Source organism: Schistocerca nitens, chromosome 8, assembly GCF_023898315.1.
Source record: "Schistocerca nitens isolate TAMUIC-IGC-003100 chromosome 8, iqSchNite1.1, whole genome shotgun sequence".
In the NCBI taxonomy this organism is placed as follows: domain Eukaryota; kingdom Metazoa; phylum Arthropoda; class Insecta; order Orthoptera; family Acrididae; genus Schistocerca; species Schistocerca nitens.
The window spans coordinates 14673841-14695760 of record NC_064621.1 but is presented as its reverse complement, the minus strand read 5'-3'; the positions used below and the strand labels follow the sequence as shown (position 1 = coordinate 14695760).

Genomic DNA, 21920 nt, shown 5'->3' with positions numbered 1-21920 from the left:
AGGCCAAAGACTTTCTGTCATGGGATGTACCAACGGACCGACGAGACTCCTGCTTGGCTCTACCCAACTGGCAAGCCGCGAAAGCAGGCTGGATCAAAACACATTGGTTGTAGCCGGTGAGATTGGACAAATGATTGGCAGACAGGTGTCAAGAGACAGGTCCTGTACCTTCAAAAGATCAACACAAAGACACTCGTCTGGTGCATGAAACACCACCATATCATGAATCAACAAAGAGGCATAAGACTGCTTGCAGGCAACATTGGCACACTGGAATTTGCGATTGCAGGAGAGACCCTGGAGCATCGTAATCCATTCCCGATATGTCTGACCTGGGGACTTTCAACAAGAAAAGGAAGTCTGACGGGTGAAGGTGTCATGTATTTGTGTGTCACAGTACTCAGAAAGGCAGCCCCTAATATGGGTAAATGAGAGATTGCGAGGGGGCTGCTCAAGGTTCAATTGTTGAATTAAACAAAACACCTGTGGACCAACTGTTGCTGTGGAGAGGGGGGGGGGGGAAGGACTGACTTCAATTTTTGTTGTGGATTTCATGATGTGCCAGTAAATGTTGTTCCAACAGTTCAACAAAATTTGACCATGATTCGACAGACCTATCTAAAGCTGGAAACATCGGTGGAGCCACGTGAAAAGTGTTCAACTTACCCACGATGAAATCAACTCTATGAGCTTTATCTTGCAACACCGGAGAGTGAAGGCTATGATCTGACCTTGTGAGCACTGCCTGAATCTGCTGTACAGTTTCCATCAAGGACTCCTCTGAGGAGGCCATTTCGTTCAAAAACAAAAGTTTTATCCTTGTTGCCAGTAACGGTATTGTCCTGCAGTTGGCAGGAGAGAACTAATGATTAACTTTGAGCACACTTTATTTAACTAAAATACCTTCTTGGTGTACACCAATTTCCAAACACAAGAATAACAAGAAACATAACAATTCTTGTGGTGGCTAAAACCAGATAAGATTATAAGAGAATGAAAAGAAATAATTACCAAAATACTACTCTACACAATTACAAAGTGGTGCTACACCCAACAAAATACAACTTTCTACTGCAGGCTATTGGCAAGTGTCTACTAGGCTAGAGCCAGCATAGGTATTGTCCAGAGCTGTCCTCGCTGTAGGTACACACTGTTGGTCTGACTCTGCTGGCGTGCTTATAACACCGATTCAACGGAGTGCTAAACGTAGATACATTAGTTCCAATAGGTGGATCTCTGTCACATGGCTTTTCAGGAAATAGTGCTGTGTTTCCATTGACTGCCAATGTTTTGATCTGAGCTCTCGAAGGAAGGTCGGCAGCCCACCTTGCTTGTGTGTTGTGCAGGCCCTCTAACTGATAAGGGGCTGCTACGACATTTGTCCCCCTGAAAAAAGAATGCACGGTACCACAAACGTCCATAGGAGTAGGGACATTGTGGCTGATGTCCATAGGTTTGCGGCCAGAAGGGGCTGGAGGCGGCGACCCTGCAGGGCAGCGGGTGGCGGAGGCAGCAGCTGATGTGGAGGGGGAAGTGGAGGTTCCGTCACAGGGCAGCTGGCAACAGGCACTGGTGGCACCCTGGTTGGAAAAAAACACAATCTGCATCAGATCATATGAGTTTAGGAAATCTTCCAACATCCTATTTCTTGCAAACACACTAACAAAATTAATAATGAAGGCACCACATATAACAAATTTTTGGTACTTCCTATAAAGTGAACCAAGAACCATCTCTAGCTTGACCAGAAACACTCTTAAGTCAGAGTTAGGGGTTCTACAGACAACAACAAGTAGAAGTTTAGTTTCACTAAATTTAACTGCTCCTGCACAGCAATCAAATACAAATACCTGTTCAGTGCAGTGCCGTGATACGTCTACGGACTCAAACTGAAAACAGTTTTTTACATACATGCCCCCCCCCCCCCCCACACACTCCATAAAGAACTCCTTGAAAAAACAGCCAGCTAATCTATATCCTTGTAAAGGAAGCCTCTGAATTGTGAAGTGGTGCTCTGATATACCAATAATGTCAGAGTCAACATTTATAAGCAGTTAACTAACTTCATCTCTAATACCTCTTACACTTTGATGAAACATGCTAATTCCTTCTCTACTTGGATACCTCTCAAGGTGATTCCTTTGTTAGAGGGTTTTTGTTTAAGCAGAGATACCTATCAGCTGACTTCAGTCTGCAAAAGGTACAGCTCTAACACCAATTACTACAGGAATTTTTCCCTGAGTAATCCCACCACCACCCACTACACTGACAGCTATAAGCTTTGCCAGCCTCCTTCCCATCCCATTGAGGTGCAGACCATTCCTAGTGAAACTCAGTCTAATGGTAGACTCAACTGGCACCACTCCAATGTAAGCCATGCCCTCCAACATCAGTGCCTTCTCCAGTCCCATGTTAAAACACCTAACAGCAGCATTAAGGTGAGGCCGATCGTGATGCTGAAACAGTTGCGTGAATTGCACATTAGTGCCACCAGTCTGAGTAGCTATCATTACCGGGTCACCACCTACATCATATTCCCTGCCCTATTAAGACTATCCCCTGTTCCACCCACAATCACTACCTGATCCTCTTTTGTAAAATTCTTACATTACTTCCCCATGTTAACAGTCACATCAGCCAACCCTGCACTAGGCTTTACAATGCTGGTGGTCTGGTACTCACTTCCCAACACTTCCTGCAACTGCTGGCCCACACCCTTGCCATGTGAATTACATAGCAGCAAACCTTCTTCTTTCTGTTACAATTTGCATCTCACTTAGGCTCCCTAATGGCTGAGGACTGCTGCATGTTCCCTACACCTACAGCTACAAGAGCCTCCTCTCCACTCACCTCTGATAGTTTGTTATATGCAAAGTAAAACTGTCTGAATAACTCCTCCTCCTAGCTGCTTGTTTACCAACTATCAGTTTCCATTCCCCAGTGCCCTTCTTCCTCAACAACCTAGACATGGGTCTTCAGTTATCATTTTGGGACCAAGGTTCAATCTTCACAATGGGTCAGAAAATGTTCTCCAAGACAAAATCAAACAATGGAAAATCCAGGATGGAATGTAACGTATTATGAGAAGGAAAGTTGCTACTCACCATATGGCGGAGATGCTGGGTCACAGATAGGCACAACAAAAAGATTTTCACACTTAAACCATTCGGCCAGTGGCCTTTGTCAACAACAACAACACACACACACACACACACACACACACACACACACACACACACTCCCGCAAATGCAACTCACAAGCACAACTGCAGTCTCAGGCAACTGGCAGTGTGGTTTCAGTTGCCTGAGACTGTAGTCGTGTCTGTGAGTTGCATTTGTGTGTGTGTGTGTGTGTGTGTGTGTGTGTGTGTGTGTGTGTGTGTGTGTGTATTGTTGACAGAGGCCATTGGCTGAATGCATTATGTGTGAAAATCTTTTTTTAGTGCCTATCTGTGACTCAGCATCTCCGCCATATGGTGAGTAGCTACTTTCCTTCTGATAATATTGTTACAAAAAAGAGAAAAAGCTTATTAGGCAGGGTCAAATGTCAAAGCCATATTGATATTTTCTTTCTCTTTGAAGGATTAGTTTATCAGGGACAAACTGTTAACTGATGATACTATCGGGAAGTGTTGTGACACACGCAAGAAAATGTGAGAAGGAAACAGCCTGAAATGTGGCAAGACAACTCGTGGCTCTTGCACCACGATTATGCACCCGCACATTCATCTCTGTTGGTGCGTGACCATTGCACAAAAAACGAAATCACTGTGGTACCTCATCCTATGTACTCTCCAGATCTGGCCACCATAGTTGAAAACACCGCTGAAAGGACAAAGATTTGCAAGAATAGACGAGATAAAAAAAATTCACAGACGGCACTTCGCACTATCCAGCAGGAGGCGTACCAAGACTGCTTCCGCAAGTGGAAACGACACTGGTAGTGCTGTATCTGTTATGGCAGAGCGTATTTGGAAGGGGACTATGTGCAATAAGTAAAATGTAAGCACAGAAAAAATTCTGTCGATAAATTTCTAAACCTTGTATGGTGTGTATTGCCAGCAACATCTTATGCAATACATAGTTGCTAATTTGACAGCAGGTATCAATAAATTGCCTTTTAACTCTTTTCTGAGTACAAAACATCAGCCATTGATGACACCTCATCTAAATTACTCCTCAATGATTGTAGTATTCCATATCAGACCAACTGCATACAGGTAATGTAACTATCGGTCACTAATCTGTACATACTGATAAGTTTGTGGACACCTGTGTAACGATCACGTGTACATCAAGAGATCATTCTGATGTGCTTCCTAGACAGTAGCACATTCAGTTGGATTCACTAAAGGTGACATTCACAACAAAATAATTTTTTGCCACATTCTGATTTGGAAAGAAAGGGGAATATTCTGCAACCCATCAACTGTCAGTGAAGATACCAGTATAGAGTGCAAATGCAGTTTTTATGTAGCGATATCCCTGTTTGAGAAGACACAGATCCTGCTTGATTTAGTAAGGGGTGTAATTGATCAGAATGACATCGTGATGGATCCTACAAGGAGAGAACATTTTTAAATGTATTAATTCTCATCAGTAGAGATATAGTGTAATTAGCTGTCCAGAGAGTGAAAGGACCAATGAAACCCTACAGTGTCATTGCTGTTCAACATATGTTTAGTGCTTGTCACCAGTGTTTTATCCCCAGTCTGTAATTATACAATTGCAGTCTGCTCTCCAGTTATAATGAATTTAACTACCAATCAGTTCTGGTCACATCTCTAACAAGAGTGTGTAGCATAAGTAAATTTCTTAACAGCTGTTCAGAGTAATTATATTTCTCATTGTAACTGTTCAGTCTTTATTTTAGCATTGTTTGATCTTAGGTAACTAGAAAGTCATTTTCCCAGGAAAATAAAGACTTTATTCCATTGTTGTAGAGCAACACATTCTGCTGGTTTCTTTCAGTTGCAAGTAAACCATGCTGTACACCAGACAATCTGTACCACCTTCTTTCACTCTTTGTATTTACTATTCCTTTATTAGGTTTTCCCCTTGATGACAAGTAGTTATCAGTTTTGTTTTTCCCTGGCTTTGGAATACCCCTTATCTGTCTTAGTAGTTAATTTTTTTGGCTGGTCTAAGGAACCTAACTTTTCATGTGACAAAATCACATGGACAATTTTCTTACATTTCTCTTCTCAGTTGAGTACAAGAACTATTAGCACAAATGAAAAGAAGTTGTTATGACCTTCATAATGCGAAATATAAGGTAATTGTATCTTTAGGAATCACATAATCAAGGAACCTACTGGATATGATGCAATCTGCAGCTCACATTGCTCAGTTATTCCTTCAAGTTCTTATGACTAGGTAATTAATTATAATGCACCCTTTACATTGCACAGTAAATGAGGACATATTTTTTCACTGCAACATCCTTAGGTAATTGTTTCACAGATTCCTGGCCATGTCAGATTTGTACATAATCTCAAGCTTTCAAAAACTTCCTCTGTCACCTCCACCATCAGGAGCTATCTGTACACAGTGTGTGGTATTTTGTTTAGTTGGATGAAATATGTAATTGAGATGCTATAAAATCATGGAACTTCCATATGCTACCAGAGATTATGCCAACATCTGTGATGGAGGAACATTGGTGGTGATGATGATTTTGTTAGATGGTGAATAACTCATATTTCTCTGTAGTCTACCAGACAGTGTGATAAAAAATCTGCAAACACCATCTCTTGAGCCACCAAGCCTACACTGCCTGCCTAAAATCCATTGCAACTTATCTTTACTGTAATAGATTCCCCAACCTATAGGCTAAAAAGTACCTATATGGAGGTGTGCGAAGGTAGTATGTGCATTTTTGATGACCACTATGTCCAGATGGCTTAGTGGTCAGAGCATCTGCCTAGTAAGCAGGAGACCCAGGTTCAAATCCCAGACCAACAGAAATTTTCAACTTTCCCCATTGATTTAAATCAATTCCCGTTCGCAGACAGTATCTGTAATTCCTTTGTGTTTTAATTCATAATAGCTGCTGGATTGAAACAGCGTATAATTAATATATATTGAGGTGGAGACGGCCAATGATCTCTTCGGTGCAGTGCACACCAGGCTCGAACTCTTATAGGAATCATCAAAATGGTGTGAGTAATTAGGATAATGGGTAGGAATCACTACATTAGTAGTGTGTGGCTGAATTCAGCCTTAGGGTCTGTGGGGAGGTGTGCTAGGGTAGTCCACGCACTTAAGATGGAAACTATGTCTGGATGGCCTAGCGGTCAGAGCATCTGCCTGATCTGGCACAAATTTTTCACTTTTCTCATTAATTTAAATCAGTGATCACTCACTGACAATGTCTGTAATTCCTTTGTGCCTTAAAAATAAATAATTAAGCCAATAAAGTCAATAGTAGGTGACTGCAAACATCATATTGAAAACTGCCATATGTTCATAGGCATACTTAAACAAATCAGAATCAAAACTGACAACATTATGGTCAGTTTGGATTTTGTCTCTTTGTTGGTAATAAAAAGTCCATGAGGGACATACATAAAGTTATTATCAGTCCACTTTGCTCCTAAGACTGTCATAATGTTTTGTCATACTTTGATGACCATCTACTTAACACTAGAACCGCTGGTATTTGGACATACCTAGAACTGCAGTTGGGTCACTAATGACCTGTGATCTTTTCCTTTATTTCCCCTATGTCAATGGGTTATTGTTACTGCCAATGAATCTATTGTTAGAAGTACTAGGAAATTTAGAATGAAATTAGCAAAAATAAACAAGGTTTACACAAATTATAATTTTATATTTTAATAGTTACATGTATTTGCTGAGTGTTTTTACTGGGTACTGTTACATAATGAACACAAATAATAGTCTTTTGATGTACATTTGTTGCACACAGTTTTCTTGCAGATGTGACACTTTACAAATGATTTGTTTCCTTCACAGTTAGACTTTACAAGGCAATGTGTTCACGTTTTTTGTCTGTCAGGAATATCTTCAGGTCTGACAGGGACGCTAGTCTTTCTGATCGCTGCATACTTCTCAGCAAGCTCCTCCCCCAGCTGCAGGATGAAATGCCTGTGTTTATATTTTTTATCATTTAGATAATTGAACAATACCCACGCATTCATCCCAGCCAAATCCAGCAAGTTGTAAAATGTGTGAACAGGCCAACGTCTCAATGGTGCTTTGACAAGTATTTGCGAGCCATTTGGTCGACCACGTCCACTCCATATTTAGAGCAGTTATAAAATGTAACTGTATCTGACTTCTTTTTTATACCACCCTCAATCGTCACAGAAGGATGCATAGTGCTCAGAATCAGGACATTCTTGTTGCTCTTTCCCTGATAAACAGTCAGTGTGTTATCACCTTTTTGCAACAATACTGTGCTCTTGCCTTCTTGATACAGACTGGTATTTCCCTGCGAAATCGATTTATTGTGCCCACAAGCCTCGTAGAATTAGGTTTCAGTGCCTCAGAGAGTGCTAAGGAGGTGAAAAAATTGTCACATGTGACATTTATTCCTTTGTTGAGGTAAGATTGCATCAATTTTTTTACAACAAAGTCACCAAGATGCTCATCACTCCACCTAGTGTCATCCTTTCCTAGATAAGGGATAGCATTCACAATATATTTTGAGTCTTTATCTACCGCCATCCAATACTTTTGCCCGTATTTGCCCAGTTTTTAGGCCATAAACTGCGTGAATCTGCAACGGCACTTTGAAGGAATTCCAGATTTCTGATACCAAAGCAAACTTGTCTTCTCATAGTTGTTCTGATCTTGTGGATCTAATGTCAGATCTGATATAATGCATTATCTCTCTGAATCTGTCACGAGCCATTGTTGATTTCACAAAATTATTTCCCGACTTCACTGACCACAGTGTGTCTAGTTCTAAGCTCTTAGCTCCAATGGCACCACGGACATACAATATAGCTATAAAAGCTTCCAGTTCTTCAATTTTTATAGTCCACTCATCTGAGCTCAGTACACGACGTGCTTCAGTTTCTGTACATTTTACAATATGTTTCAAAATTTTGTCCGTTATCATTAGATGCCATGCACTGTAACAGGTGTCATTCATGTTTCGTTTTGCAGTGGAGATGGTCCTGTCCTATCTTTGAAAACGTTCTGTTGTCCATATCTTCCAGCTGAACAATCACCTATTACTCCAACTTTCCAGGTTGTTCCATCGGGTGCTACAATATAGTCCAGAACCCTGGGCATTTTGTTGTCCACGCCGACCTTGAGGACATCCACTTCCTCGAGTTGACTTAGTCTTTGTGGCAGCTGTTCCTGTAATAGTAGTTCTACGTATTAGAACGTGATTTAATATTGAATATATTGTGTAATATTAGAACAAAAAAACACCTTCATAAATGTAATATATAACTTGTAAAAATTCAACAGGAAACAAAGTATAAAAATAAGTGTTGCAATTAAAATTAGTGTCTACACATCATATACATAAACAAAAATTATTGTAAAGCAAACACATAAACAAGCATACCTTTCTCATCAGCATTAAGTAGAACCTTCTCAGGGGTAACATCGTCTTCTGATGAAGAATCTGGAACTATTGGCGATGGAAATTCTTCCTCAGATAAAGACTCCAGCAGTTCGCCCTCAGATTCATTATCTAAAATCTCATTTAGAGCATTTATAATGTCCTCTTCTATGCATAGAAATTTGGCCATAATGTATTCGTAAGTTACAAGCACTATCTACTAAACCCATTTTCGTGGCACAAAACTCTGGATGCGCAATATCTGCATGCAAGGTCAGACTTGTTTGAACCTCCCTCCCTCTCGTCCCTTGCTGAAAACTGGAACATTAGCCGGAAGTGAAGTAAAAAGGAGTTTTGCGATTGTTGACCAAAGACACACTAGCAATAGGCATAGAGCTACACGTTAAATGCGATTGTTATAGCGACTGCACCGGGCGGGTCAGAACTGACCCTTCCGCAGTTCTGGGTGAATCTTCATATTTCTCTTTTATGTTTTTGCCATAAAATGTGAAATGAATGTTTAATCACTAATTACCTTATTTCATAAAAAGTCACAGTAATGTAACACTCTAGGCAATAATACAAAAGAGTGACAAACAGAAGATATATCAAGTTGGTCAGGAGTGACTCAGCCGTGGTTCTAGTGTTAATGTGTAGTGATAAATTTTAAGAAATCATTGAGCAGTGACCATGGGATCTCCATTGTCTTTGGCAGTGGCTAATTTCTTTTTGACTATTCAGAAATGCATTAAATTCAGCTCCTCTTTGTTCATTGCAACTCTTTTAGTGTGTTGACGACACTTTTATAATCTGTCCACTTGGGATCAAAGCTCTTCACTGGTTTTTTCATCATATGTATAATATGTACACCAATATCAATTTCACCACTGAGATGGAGCGACATGAAAAATTACTAGTTTGTAGATGTTCTGCCTGAATAGTGATCAGATGGAAGGCTTGGCAACTTTGTTTCTACATCTACCTATATGTGCAAGTCACCATACCATGCGGGGCAGAGGATACCTTGTGTTATTACTGCTAGTCATTCCCTTTCCTATTCCATTCACAAATCGAGTGCAGGGAAACCTGTATTTGATTCTCTACAAGCCCTGATATATCTTATGTTGTCTTTGTAGTTTTTACACGAGAAGTCTGTTGATGGCTGGAGGATTATTAGAAATTTGTCACAGATCCTAGTTCTTAAAACTTTCTCAACAGTTTTCCATGAAAAGAATTTTTGGTTCCCTCCAAGTATACTCATTTGGTTCAAAGAGCATAACACTCAAATATTGATTGAACCTACTTGCAACAAATCTATCAGCATGCCTCAGATCTGCTTTAATGTCTTCCTTTAGTCCACCGGTGGTGATTCCAAGCAGCACCCAAGAATGGATAACACTAGTGTCCTACAGGTGTTCTCCTTCACAGATGAGCTACACGTTCCTAAAATTCTCCCAGTAAACCAGAGTCTACTGTTGCCTTCCCTACAATTGACCTTCCTGATTACATTTCATATCACTTTGCTGCATTAAACTTTGACATTTAATCAGTGTGACTGTGTCAAGCAGCACAACACTAATACTGTATTTGAACATTATAAGATTTTTTTTTCATACTCATTTGCATTAACTTCCATTTTCTTACCATGTCTAAGTCATACTCATTTGCATTAACTTCCATTTTCTTACCGTGTCTAAGTCATCATGTATCCTCCTACAGTCACTTAATGAAACCACTTTCCTATACCATACAGTGACTTCAGAAAATAGTTACAGATTGCTGCTCACCCTGTCCATCAGATTGTTTATGTATGTAGAGAACAAGATCAGTTCTATTACAGTTCCCTTGTCTCTGATGAGCACCCACCATCCTGGACAACATGCTGGGTTTCGATATTTGTATGAAATAATTTGTAGGTCAATAATACTATCAAACATTGCTGCATGAGCAATAAACCTAAACATAATCATTAATAATAAACAAAATTTTTAGAGCATGGTCACCAGTATTGTGATATTAATATTTCAGACACTGGTAAATGATCACTATACTTATATGCTTTTAATACCACTGCCTACAGGGTCCTTCGTTTTGGACCAAAAGTGTAGAAAAAATTCTTGTTGGCAGCCTTGAGCATAATAATTTTGTATTATTGTTTGTAAGTTTTATTCGTGATTCACAGTATACTATAAATCAGGTACACATGTTGGTAGGAATGGTGATGGTGCTGGTTGAATAAAGGTGCAAGGCTTGCTTTGTTCCTCCAGTCAAGCAAAATTCAACAATTTCCAACAACCAACAGATGTGTGGGAGACTGGTCAAATGACCATTCTCTGAGAAGGCAGGAATGTTGTCCATCCACCTCCTCCTCCACCTCCTCCTCCTCCTGCTGCTGCTGCAGCTGCAATTCCACTTAGCCACAATTTGCACCTTGCAGCTGCTCTGTCTTCTGTTTGTATTTGAGCATGTAGTTGCTACTCACATCTATTTGGCCCTTTGCTGGTGACGAGGCTACTAATTGTGGGCGACATTGGTGTTAAACTACCTAATTCATTTATAAATCTGCAATGCCCTCGAGTACCATGAGACTGACCTATAAGCTATGGGCTTCTCTTTGGGCGGATACAGTTGTACTTCTGAGGACCCACTAAATCAGATGTTTCCCTGTAATTTGTAAGATCTGGTTTACATGGTCATTATTGTGCCACATGTAAACCTATTCCTCTGAGCATGTTCTGTACAGTAAATATAGTATTAAAGAAGATATTGCACAAACCATAAGTCAAGAGATGTGAACTACATTTTTTGGGGGTGCGGAAATCATTTTGAAAAATGAAATCAATATTTGGTTTATGAGCACAATAACTTTCATGTCATTCCATTATCTCACTATATATGTGCCTTTGGTACCTCAAAATTTTTAATAATAGTACATTGCAAAATGTTATTAAAACTTATGTAGTTTGAAAATCTTGGTCTTGAAGAACATTGAGTGTCCCAACTGTTGACTATTTACTGTTATTTTGTTACAGATACATCATCTTTGGTAAGTGTGTGTGTGTTGCTAAAACTGTGCGTAAACTGAGAGCTCTGTGAAGCGTCCAACTTCCCTTCAGTGTTTTCCATTTATATCCCACGTTACTATAAATTGCCACCAGTCAAAACCTAGATAAAGAGAGCTTTCATTTATCTCATATCAGCTCTTTAGAGTTGTGACTGCATACCTATTTCTCATACTATTTTGCAAATGAGAAATATATAGCTGAATTATACCCAACGCTTACTCATTTCAAAATCATGTGAACTTCTGTCTATTTTGTGAAAAGGTAACAAATGAAGAATGACTTTGCATTATGTAAAAAAACACTCATGGCAAAAAAATAAGTAATTGGAAAGGGAGTCCATTCATTCATATATCGTGAACAAAGTCTTCAGGGATGTATATGCAGCACAAATTTGTATTTAAACATGGAAAATCAATGATGAAATAATAGCAATATGAAAAGGATAAGCTGCTACTCGCCACACAGAGGAAGTATTGAGTGAAAGTCACTCACATTGAAAAAAGATTGCTAATATTATAAGCTATTGGAATAAGTTCTTCATCAGACATAGACAAAACAAAACACACACACAGGCCACTGTTGCCTCTGGGCCCAGTTGCAGCTGCATCTGAGGTCAGAACAGGTATATAGTGGGGAAGTGGAGAGAAAGCAGGGTTGGGATAGGGGAAGGTGCTAGTGTTGGCTGTGGGAGTGTGGAGGGATGTGGTGGGGACAGAGCCAAGAGGAGAGCACTGCACAGGTGCGCTGGTAGGATGGAAGACATGTTTGAGCTGGTGTGGAAGTAGCAGGAGAGGGGATAGGCAGGTGGAAGACAGGGCCTAGTGAAGGTTGAAGCCACATGGGGTACAAGAACAAAGAATATGTTTCTGGGAGTGTTTCCACCTGCACAACTCACGAAACCTGGTGTTAGTGCGAAAAATTCAGATGGCACAGGCAGTGAAGCACTTGTTGAAGTTGAGCACGTTACGTTGGGCAGCATGCTCAGTAACAGGGTGGTTTAGCTGTCTCTTGGCTGTGGTTAGGTGGTGGCTATTCATTCGAACACTTGGCCCGAACAGAATGTGGCGCAGTGGGTACAGCTAAGTTTGTACATTGCGTGACTGCTTTTGCAGGTGGACCTGAATTTGATGAGGTGGGAGATTCTTGTTAAAGGGCTGGGGCATGTGCTAGAGGAGTGATGTATGTGATAGGTCTTACACATAGATCTATTCCAGTGACATGAGCAATGGGGCAAGGGGTTGGAGGCAGGAATGGAATAGGGCTGGACAAGGATATTGTTAAGTTTGGTTGGGCATTTAAATACCACTGTGGGAGGGATGATGAGGATATTTCTCATTTCAGGACATGATGAGAGGCAGTGGAAACCCTGGTGGAGAACGTGATTCAGTTGCTCCAGTTCTGGGTGGTACTAAGTCACAAGAGGAGTGCTCCTTTGTGGCCAGACAGCAGGCGTGTGGGAAGTGGTAGGTGACTTGAGGGACAAAGACACGGGAATCTGTGTCTGGAAAAAAATGGAGAGGAGGGTAATTCCAGTCTGTGAAGGTCTCAATGAGACTCTTGACATGTTTGGAGAGGGAATACTTCTCATTACATATCCAACAACCATAGGTTGCTAGACTGTTTGGAAGGGACATCTTTGTGTGGAATGGGTGGCAGCTTTTGAAGTACAGATATTGTTGGTGGTTGGTAGGTTTTATACGGACAGGGTTACTGACATAGCTATCCTTGATTTGAAAGTTGACATCGAAGGAGGTGGATTGTGAGGCTGAGGAGGACTGTGTGAATCGAATGGGGGAGAAGGTGTTGAGATTCTAGAGGCATGTGAATGGGGTAGCTCACCCTCGGTTCAGATGATGGGTCTGATCATGGTGAGGGGTTTTAGATTTTGTGTCTTAAGGAAAGGTTCCTCTACATGGCCCAGGAATAGGTTGGCATAGAGTGGTGCCATGTTGGTGCCCATTGCTGTACCACAGGTTTGTTTGTTGTTGATGCTTTCAAAGGAGAAGTAATTATGGGTGAAGATATAGCTGGTCATGATGACCAGGAATGAGGTTGTTGGTTGGAATCAATCAGGTGCTGGGAAAGGTGGTGCTCTGTAGTAGTCATTAGGAATGTTAGTGCAGAGAGAGATGTCATCGACAGTGATTAGCAGGACACTGGGTGGTAAAGGGACAGGAACAGTGGAGAATCCGTAGAGGATATGGTTGGTGTCTTTTATACAGGAGTGTATGTTACTGGTAATAGGCTGAAGGTGTTAGTCCAAAGGAATTATCTGTGAGAGCACAGTAATCAGAAACAATGGAGCATCTTGGATAGTTGTGTCTAGTACTTTAGGAAACATGTAGAACAAAGGAGTGGTGGGGCTGTGGAGGGCAGAGGTTCTTGTGTGGATCTAGGGGTTTGAGGAGTGGCTGGAGATCCTATATTTCTGGTATGGGGTAATTGTTGCAGGACTTGCACACAGACATGATTGATGCTGGAGTCCCTCTGTCAGGTAATCCCTGTGTCTCATAACCAAAGTAATGAAATCTTTGTGTAGGATTATAAAGTCTTGTTGTCAGTCTTGAGCATAATAATTTCATTTTATTCTCATATTTATTTTATTTGTGATTCACGGTATGTTGTAAATCAGGTATACATGTTGGTGGGAATGGTGATGGTTGAAGAAAAGTGCAAGGCTTGCTTTGTTATTTCAGGCAAGCAAAATCCAACAATTCCCAACAGCCAACAGATGTGTGGGAGACTGGTCAAATGACCATTCTCTGAGAATGCAGGAATGTTGTCTCTCCTCCTCCTGCTGCTGCTGCTGCTGCTGCTGCTGCTGCAACTTCACTCATCCACATTTCTCACTTTGCAGTTGCTCTATCTTCTGTTTGTATTTGAGCATGTAGTTGCAGTTCACACCTATTTGGCTTTTGTCAACTGCAACAGACTTAGACTACTATTTGTGACCAGCATTGCTGTTAACCTTCTTCATTTATAAATCTTCTATCCACTCAAGCACCATGAGACTGGACCCACTAAATCAAATGTTTGCCTGTAATTTGTAAGATCTGATTTACATGCTCATTATTGTGCCACATGTAAGCCTATTCCTTTCAGCATGTCCTGTACAGTAAATGAAGTATTAAAGGTGATGTTACCCAAACCATAAATCAAGAAATATGTACTGTATAATTTTGAGGGTGTGGAAATCATTTTGGAAAATGAAATCAATATTTGGTTTATAAACACAATAACAATTAGGTCATTCCATTACTCCATTAACTCACTATATACAGGGTGTTTCAAAAATGACCGGTATATTTGAAACGGCAATAAAAACTAAATGAGCAGCGATAGAAATACACCGTTTGTTGCAACATGCTTGGAACAACAGTACATTTTCAGGCAGACAAACTTTCGAAATTACAGTAGTTACAATTTTCAACAACAGATGGCGCTGCGGTCTGGGAAACTCTATAGTACGATATTTTCCACATATCCACCATGCGTAGCAATAATATGGCGTAGTCTCTGAATGAAATTACCCGAAACCTTTGACAACGTGTCTGGCGGAATGGCTTCACATGCAGATGAGATGTACTGCTTCAGCTGTTCAATTGTTTCTGGATTCTGGCGGTACACCTGGTCTTTCAAGTGTCCCCCACAGAAAGACATCACAGGGGTTCATGTCTGGTGAATAGGGAGGCCAATCCACGCCGCCTCCTGTATGTTTCGGATAGCCCAAAGCAATCACACGATCATCGAAATATTCATTCAGGAAATTAAAGACGTCGGCCGTGCGATGTGGCCGGGCACCATCTTGCATAAACCACGAGGTGTTCGCAGTGTCGTCTAAGGCAGTTTGTACCGCCACAAATTCACGAAGAATGTCCAGATAGCGTGATGCAGTAATCGTTTTGGATCTGAAAAATGGGCCAATGATTCCTTTGGAAGAAATGGCAGCCCAGACCAGTACTTTTTGAGGATGCAGGGACGATGGGACTGCAACATGGAGCTTTTCGGTTCCCCATATGCGCCAGTTCTGTTTATTGACGAAGCCGTCCAGGTAAAAATAAGCGTCGTCAGTAAACCAAATGCTGCCCACATGCATATCGCCGTCATCAATCCTGTGCACTATATCGTTAGCGAATGTCTCTCGTGCAGCAATGGTAGCGGCACTGAGGGGTTGCCGCGTTTGAATTTTGTATGGATAGAGGTGTAAACTCTGGCGCATGAGACGATACGTGGACGTTGGCGTCATTTGGACCGCAGCTGCAACACGGCGAACGGAAACCCGAGGCCGCTGTTGGATCACCTGCTGCACTAGCTGCGCGTTGCCCTCTGTGGTTGCCGTATGCGGTCGCCCTACCTTTCCAGCACGTTCATCCGTCACGTTCCCAGTCCATTGAAATTTGTCAAACAGATCCTTTATTGTATCGCTTTTCGGTCCTTTGGTTACATTAAACCTCCGTTGAAAACTTCGTCTTGTTGCAACAACACTGTGTTCTAGGCAGTGGAATTCCAACACCAGAAAAATCCTCTGTTCTAAGGAATAAACCATGTTGTCTACAGCACACGTGCACGTTGTGAATAGCACACGCTTACAGCAGAAAGACGACGTACAGAATGGCGCACCCACAGACTGCGTTGTCTTCTATATCTTTCACATCACTTGCAGCGCCATCTGTTGTTGAAAATTGTAACTACTGTAATTTTGAAAGTTTGTCCGCCTGAAAATGTACTGTTGTCCCAAGCATATTGCAACAAACGGTGTATTTCTATCGCTGCTCGTTTAGGTTTTATTGCCGTTTCAAATATACCGGTCATTTTTGAAACACCCTGTATGTGCCTCTGGTACCTCAAAATTTTTAATAAGAGTATATGCTGACTTTAAAACACCTGTGATTTCACTTTGGAAGCTGGAAGTAACGTAATTCAGCAAATAAAATAAAATAAAATAAATAAAAGATGTCAGTGTTTCCTCCAAAATTCTTCTACAGAAGAAATTTCTTTGCTGTGTGAAATGAACTCTTTTGTAATTTTTACTGCATCAAGAAACATATTAATGATTTTCATATGCAGTGTGGGAATAGTAACCATAAACTAAATTCACGATGTAGACAGAAGTTTTCCAAAACTGATAACATAAAAATAATCCATACTCTTCACAGAGGAGCTAAATTTGTGTGGGATAACTATTTGAGAACTGTATGTGTTAATGTAAGCTTCATCTCATTTTTTTATTAATGCATCAATAAAAGAAATCATTTAATCAGATTTCTGTGTTCATATAAGTCTACAAACAGCAGTTGTGAACTGTATGATTTGATTTCAGTTATCTGCGCCCAGGGTTTGATTGCAAAGGATAAAAGTGGAACATCTGATCCATATGTTACTGTACAAGTTGGAAAAGTTAAGAAGCGGACCAAGACCATGCCGCAAGAGCTCAATCCAGTTTGGAATGAAAAATTTTATTTGTAAGTTAATAACAATGTAATTAATAACTGTCGTTTGGTATTTTTATATATCCATAATATTGATCAGGAAATTTGTTATGTCTCCTTGATAGCATATATGTGTTACATATTTCTGTCTAAATGTTTTAAATTACTGTTGTAAATCATATTGCTAGCATACTGAACAAGGCTACATGCTGTCCGTTTGCATGAGAAATTTATATAGAAGTACAGGGTGAGCAAAAATCTTCCCCCGATTACAAAAATTTACAACAGAATAACTGTTTGAAATAGTAAGTTACATTTGATGTCTTTACATAGGTTATTGTTACTACTGACCAACAGATGGCGCTAGTGCTCCACTACAATTACGCGGTCAGTTAGGTCACGTTAGTTGCTGGCAAAATGGCGTCATAACAGAAGAAAGTGCAGAGTGTGCTTTGGTTTCATGAAACGAAATCACCCATCAGTGTTCAGCATAAATTTCGGGCTTCTTATGCATGCAAAGTTTAACAAAACAGGCAGCGTTGAAGATCGTCCTCAAAGTGGCAGGCCTCGTGTGAGTAATGCAACTGTTTATCATATTCGGTAATCGTTTCAACAGAGTCCGTCTAAATCAACTTGTCAAGCATCACATGAACTTCAAATATCACAAGCAAATATGATGCAGATTCATCATCAAAGGCTTAGGTTGCATGCTTATAAAGTGCAAATTGTGGAGGCCTTGCAACCAAATGATTTGCTGTCACATGCTGAATTTGCAACTGAGATTGTCAACAGGACTGATGACACTAACGATTACTTAAATCGCATATGCTTTACTGAATTGAAGTGAATTGAATTGATGAATCCACCTTTCATGTCAGTGCAATGGTAAATAGGCAAAATGTTATATGGGGTTCAGAGTGTCCACATGCTACTGCACTGTCACAGTGAGACAGCAAAAAAGTGAATGCTTGGTGCAGCCTCATACATAACAATGTTTCTGGACCATTACCGCTAACATTTACTTAGATGTTTTGCAACAGTTCATTGCCCCACTGTTAGAAGAATATCAACCATAGATAATTTTCCAGGAAGATGGAGCAACCCCCCTCCCCAGGGCTTTGATAGTGTGTGGTTTCCTGAATGAAACAATTCCAGATCAGTGGATTGGAAGGAACAGTCCAACACGCTGGCCATTGCACTCTCCAGACATTACACCCCTTGACTTCTGGGAGACAGAGCCTTTGTCACATCAGTTGCTGACTTTGACGAACTGAAGGCTAGGATACAAACTGCTGTGGGTACTGTGACAGAGCACATGTTACGAAATACCTGGCAGGAACTGTAATACTGCCTTGACATTCTCTGAGCTAGCAAGGAAGCTCACATTGAGGTTTACTAACGTAAGTGATCTTGAAAAAAAACTAGCAACATTAACCTAAGTAACAGCATCAAATGTAAATTATTATGTCAAATGGTTATTCTGTAATAAATTGTTATAATCAGGGCAAGACTTTGTGCTCACCATGTATATGAAATGTAACCCTAGGCCTGAATTTAATAATAGTACTCTCTCTCTCTCTCTCTCTCTCTCTCTCTCTCTGTCTCTCTCTCTCTCTCTCTTGCGCGTGCATGCTCACACACACATACACACACACACAAAGATTAATTGAATTACTTGAGAAGCAAAATGATTTTACAATTGTTTATTGCCTGTTAACAATATTATATCACTTGGAATTTCATAAGATATTTTTATGCTTGTTTATTTTACCCCAGTGCCAGAACATGGTAACATTGTGAATAACAGAGATCATTTTTATGGGCAGTTTGAAATATAAGGATGCTGCTGCTGTTTTAAAATTGTGCTCTGTTAATGAGCACACATTCAGTCACTGGATGCAGAATGATCAAAGTTGTACTGTACCATTTTGGTGCTATAATGAGTTTTCATTAAAGAAAGCTAGCAAATATAATTTTACCATGACTCGTTACCAAACTCTGCTCCATACTTAAAATGCTGCAAACTGTGTTTTGCATAAATATCAAAAAATACACTTCATTAAAAGTGTTTTTACTTTTGCATTTAGTTATATTATTCAAAAACTGTTGTGCATCACTAAATAATTAGCAGTTTATGAGTATACTGATGAATGTTGATGTCTAATAGCTATGTCCTGTGATGAGGTAACTTATTTATAATGTCCTATGGTTATAGCAGTTCTTGAAATCCTGAATCCCAAAACAGGCAGAATTAATTGCTGCAGAGATGCATTCTTAATTTAGTTTTATATTTCTTGAGATTACTAGTTCCCAATCCTTTCTTGTATTGTATGTAATCATTTCACCTCAATTAGAAACTGACTTTTATTGTTTGTAGTTAATAACAGTAAATCTACTGAAGTGTAGATCTAAGAATTGTCATATCCTTGAAGAAACACAAGCCATTGAATAAACAACTGTATGCAATATTCTTAAGTATGCAATATTCTTAATGCCTTTTTTTTAAAAAAATTATACATCTCATTGACACCTGAACATTACCCCAAAAGGTTATACCTAAAGATAGAGAAACTGAAAGGATTTTAGCTATGAAAAGAAACAAATATCTTGAGGTCATAACAGTTACAGATACTTCTCAGGGCAAATCAAGCTGCTCTGAGCTTTTTGGTTAGCTTATCAAAGTATTAATTCCATGTTAATTTGTTGTCCATCAACACAAATAAAAAAGAGAGTTGGCAGAATCATCAAGGTCAGTAACCTCTTTGAAAATCTATATTGTGCAGGCAGTTTCAAAGTGTCATTTCTATTCTTAGCTGCTATGTAATAAGAGAGGTATCAAATACAATCAAGGAGTGATTTACGTACTTCCAAATGGTGAACATGTACCACATCATAAGTAACAGGTACTATGAAAATGATATATCCAACTTGCAATTTTAGTTAGTCTACAACTTTTGTATTTTGTTATGTCTGCAGCCTTTTCAGTATTTTTATCTCCCCCCCCCCCCTCTGCCCCCCCCCCCCCATTCTTTTCTGTTCTCCTACTGTCCACTCATGTATTTTATTGTATCTCATTTTATGTTTGCTCTTACTAGTTGCTTTCTTTTTATCAGTCTATTTACTCAGTTTCTCTCCTCATGTGGCTGCTAGTATGCATTTTTATAATTGTTTCTTACAATTGGCACATTTCTTATTTACTCTGCAATGAATATCATATCTGCCCATTTCATGTAACAAGCCATTAGCACTTCACTTGAAGATAACTGTTGACTGGCTTGAAATAGCATTTATAATTTTTTATGTCCTGAGTTCATTTTGCTGTTCATAATTTGAAAAAGAAGTGATGATGCCAGGTGCACTATGTATTGGACATTCTTTGCAGTATTCGTAAATTATTGCTAACAGTGTTTGCTTAACAAGTAGTCTTTTTGTATGATAGAAAACAATGTTAAATGTTACCAACATTCATTTCTTGTTATAACAGTGTAAAGATATAATGCTTTAAAGTTTTTTTTTCATAATTTACCAAATTTTTTGACTAGAAAGATTATTATTAAACAAAACTAAAATAATATTTAATTAATGGTGTGCTACCCCTTAGCGAACTGGAGACAGAAGTAGCTGTAACCTATTCAAATAAGATTTCACATAAAATTACATTAAACAAATGTTTTATATGACTCAGTCTGGGTTTAGGTTTATGCCATTTTAATTTAATTAATAGTGACCAATAATCTCTAATGTCAATATTTAAGTAATATTAAATGTTAGTAGGTCAGGTCTTCAACAGAGAGTAAAATGATTCCTATCAGGTAACCAACTTAAGTTTATTAATAAACTCATCTTAAGCAATTCCAGACTAATAATGATCGACAGGAAGTCTAGAAATTATTGCTTACCTCAATGTAAATGAGATTGCAGGTATACAGTTAGATAATGACCATTTGTGTGTGTGTGTGTGTGTGTGTGTGTGTGTGTGGAGCAAGAGAGAGAGAGAGAGAGAGAGAGAGAGAGAGAGAGAGAAGGCTAAAGAACACTAGGTGAGAATTTTCACTCATGTAGTTAGCAATTGTAATAATTGTTACTGTAGAAACGAATATTAACAGCAACAACCGCAAGAAGCTTCTTTTTTTTGTGAGGTTACCAGTTTCGGTCTATTTTAGACTACCCTCAGACCTATCACCTTGATGGTAGAAGGGGTGGTAAACAGAGCAGGCACTACAACTCCACGGATGCTAACTTACAGTCTGAAACAGACCTGTGTGTGTGTGTGTGTGTGTGTGTGTGTGTGTGTGTGTGTGTGTGTGTGTGTGTGTGTGTGTGTGTGTGTGCAGAGAGAGGGGGAGGGGGGGGGGACAGGTCAGTGAAATATAATGGGTGAAGAAAAGGCAGATTGAAGACAGGGACTAGTGAAAATAGAAAATAGAGGACAGGAAGGAAGGTTATGAAATGAGTAGAGCCCGGAAAAATTCACATTTTGCAAAATAGATGCAAACTCTGCCTCAAAATACAAAATGCTATTTCATTGCGATTTGTATCCAGATAAACTATTTTATCAGAGATAGTTTGAAATAACTTAATTTTCTGCATATAAATATCAATAATATAACCAGTTTTCTGTTACTGGTACCGTACATTGTCTAGCGAAGCCCAATTTGGAAAGATAAACTGTGTAAGGACCTGTTAGCAAAATAAAAAACGTACAAACGCAACAATCTGTCAATGCACTCAATGATATGGCACCATGCCAAATGGGTCCATGGCAACTGTGGTTGGTTGAATGGGCTATTTAAGATACATGCCGCGTAATACAACATAGAAGTATGGGTAGACCTACTCAGTTGTGGGAAACAGCATTTTACAACAAAGAAATGGGTAACG

General features: G+C 39.6%; 1 protein-coding gene across 1 annotated transcript in view; it reads left to right on the top strand.

The window, feature by feature from the left end:
* LOC126198608 (protein unc-13 homolog B) overlaps positions 1–21920 on the top strand; it is a 450615-nt gene that overhangs the window by 114859 nt on the left and 313836 nt on the right. Inside the window, exon 5 of the mRNA XM_049935061.1 lies at positions 16931–17072. Coding sequence (XP_049791018.1) covers positions 16931–17072 — 142 coding nt within the window. The remainder of the gene's footprint in view (positions 1–16930; positions 17073–21920) is intronic.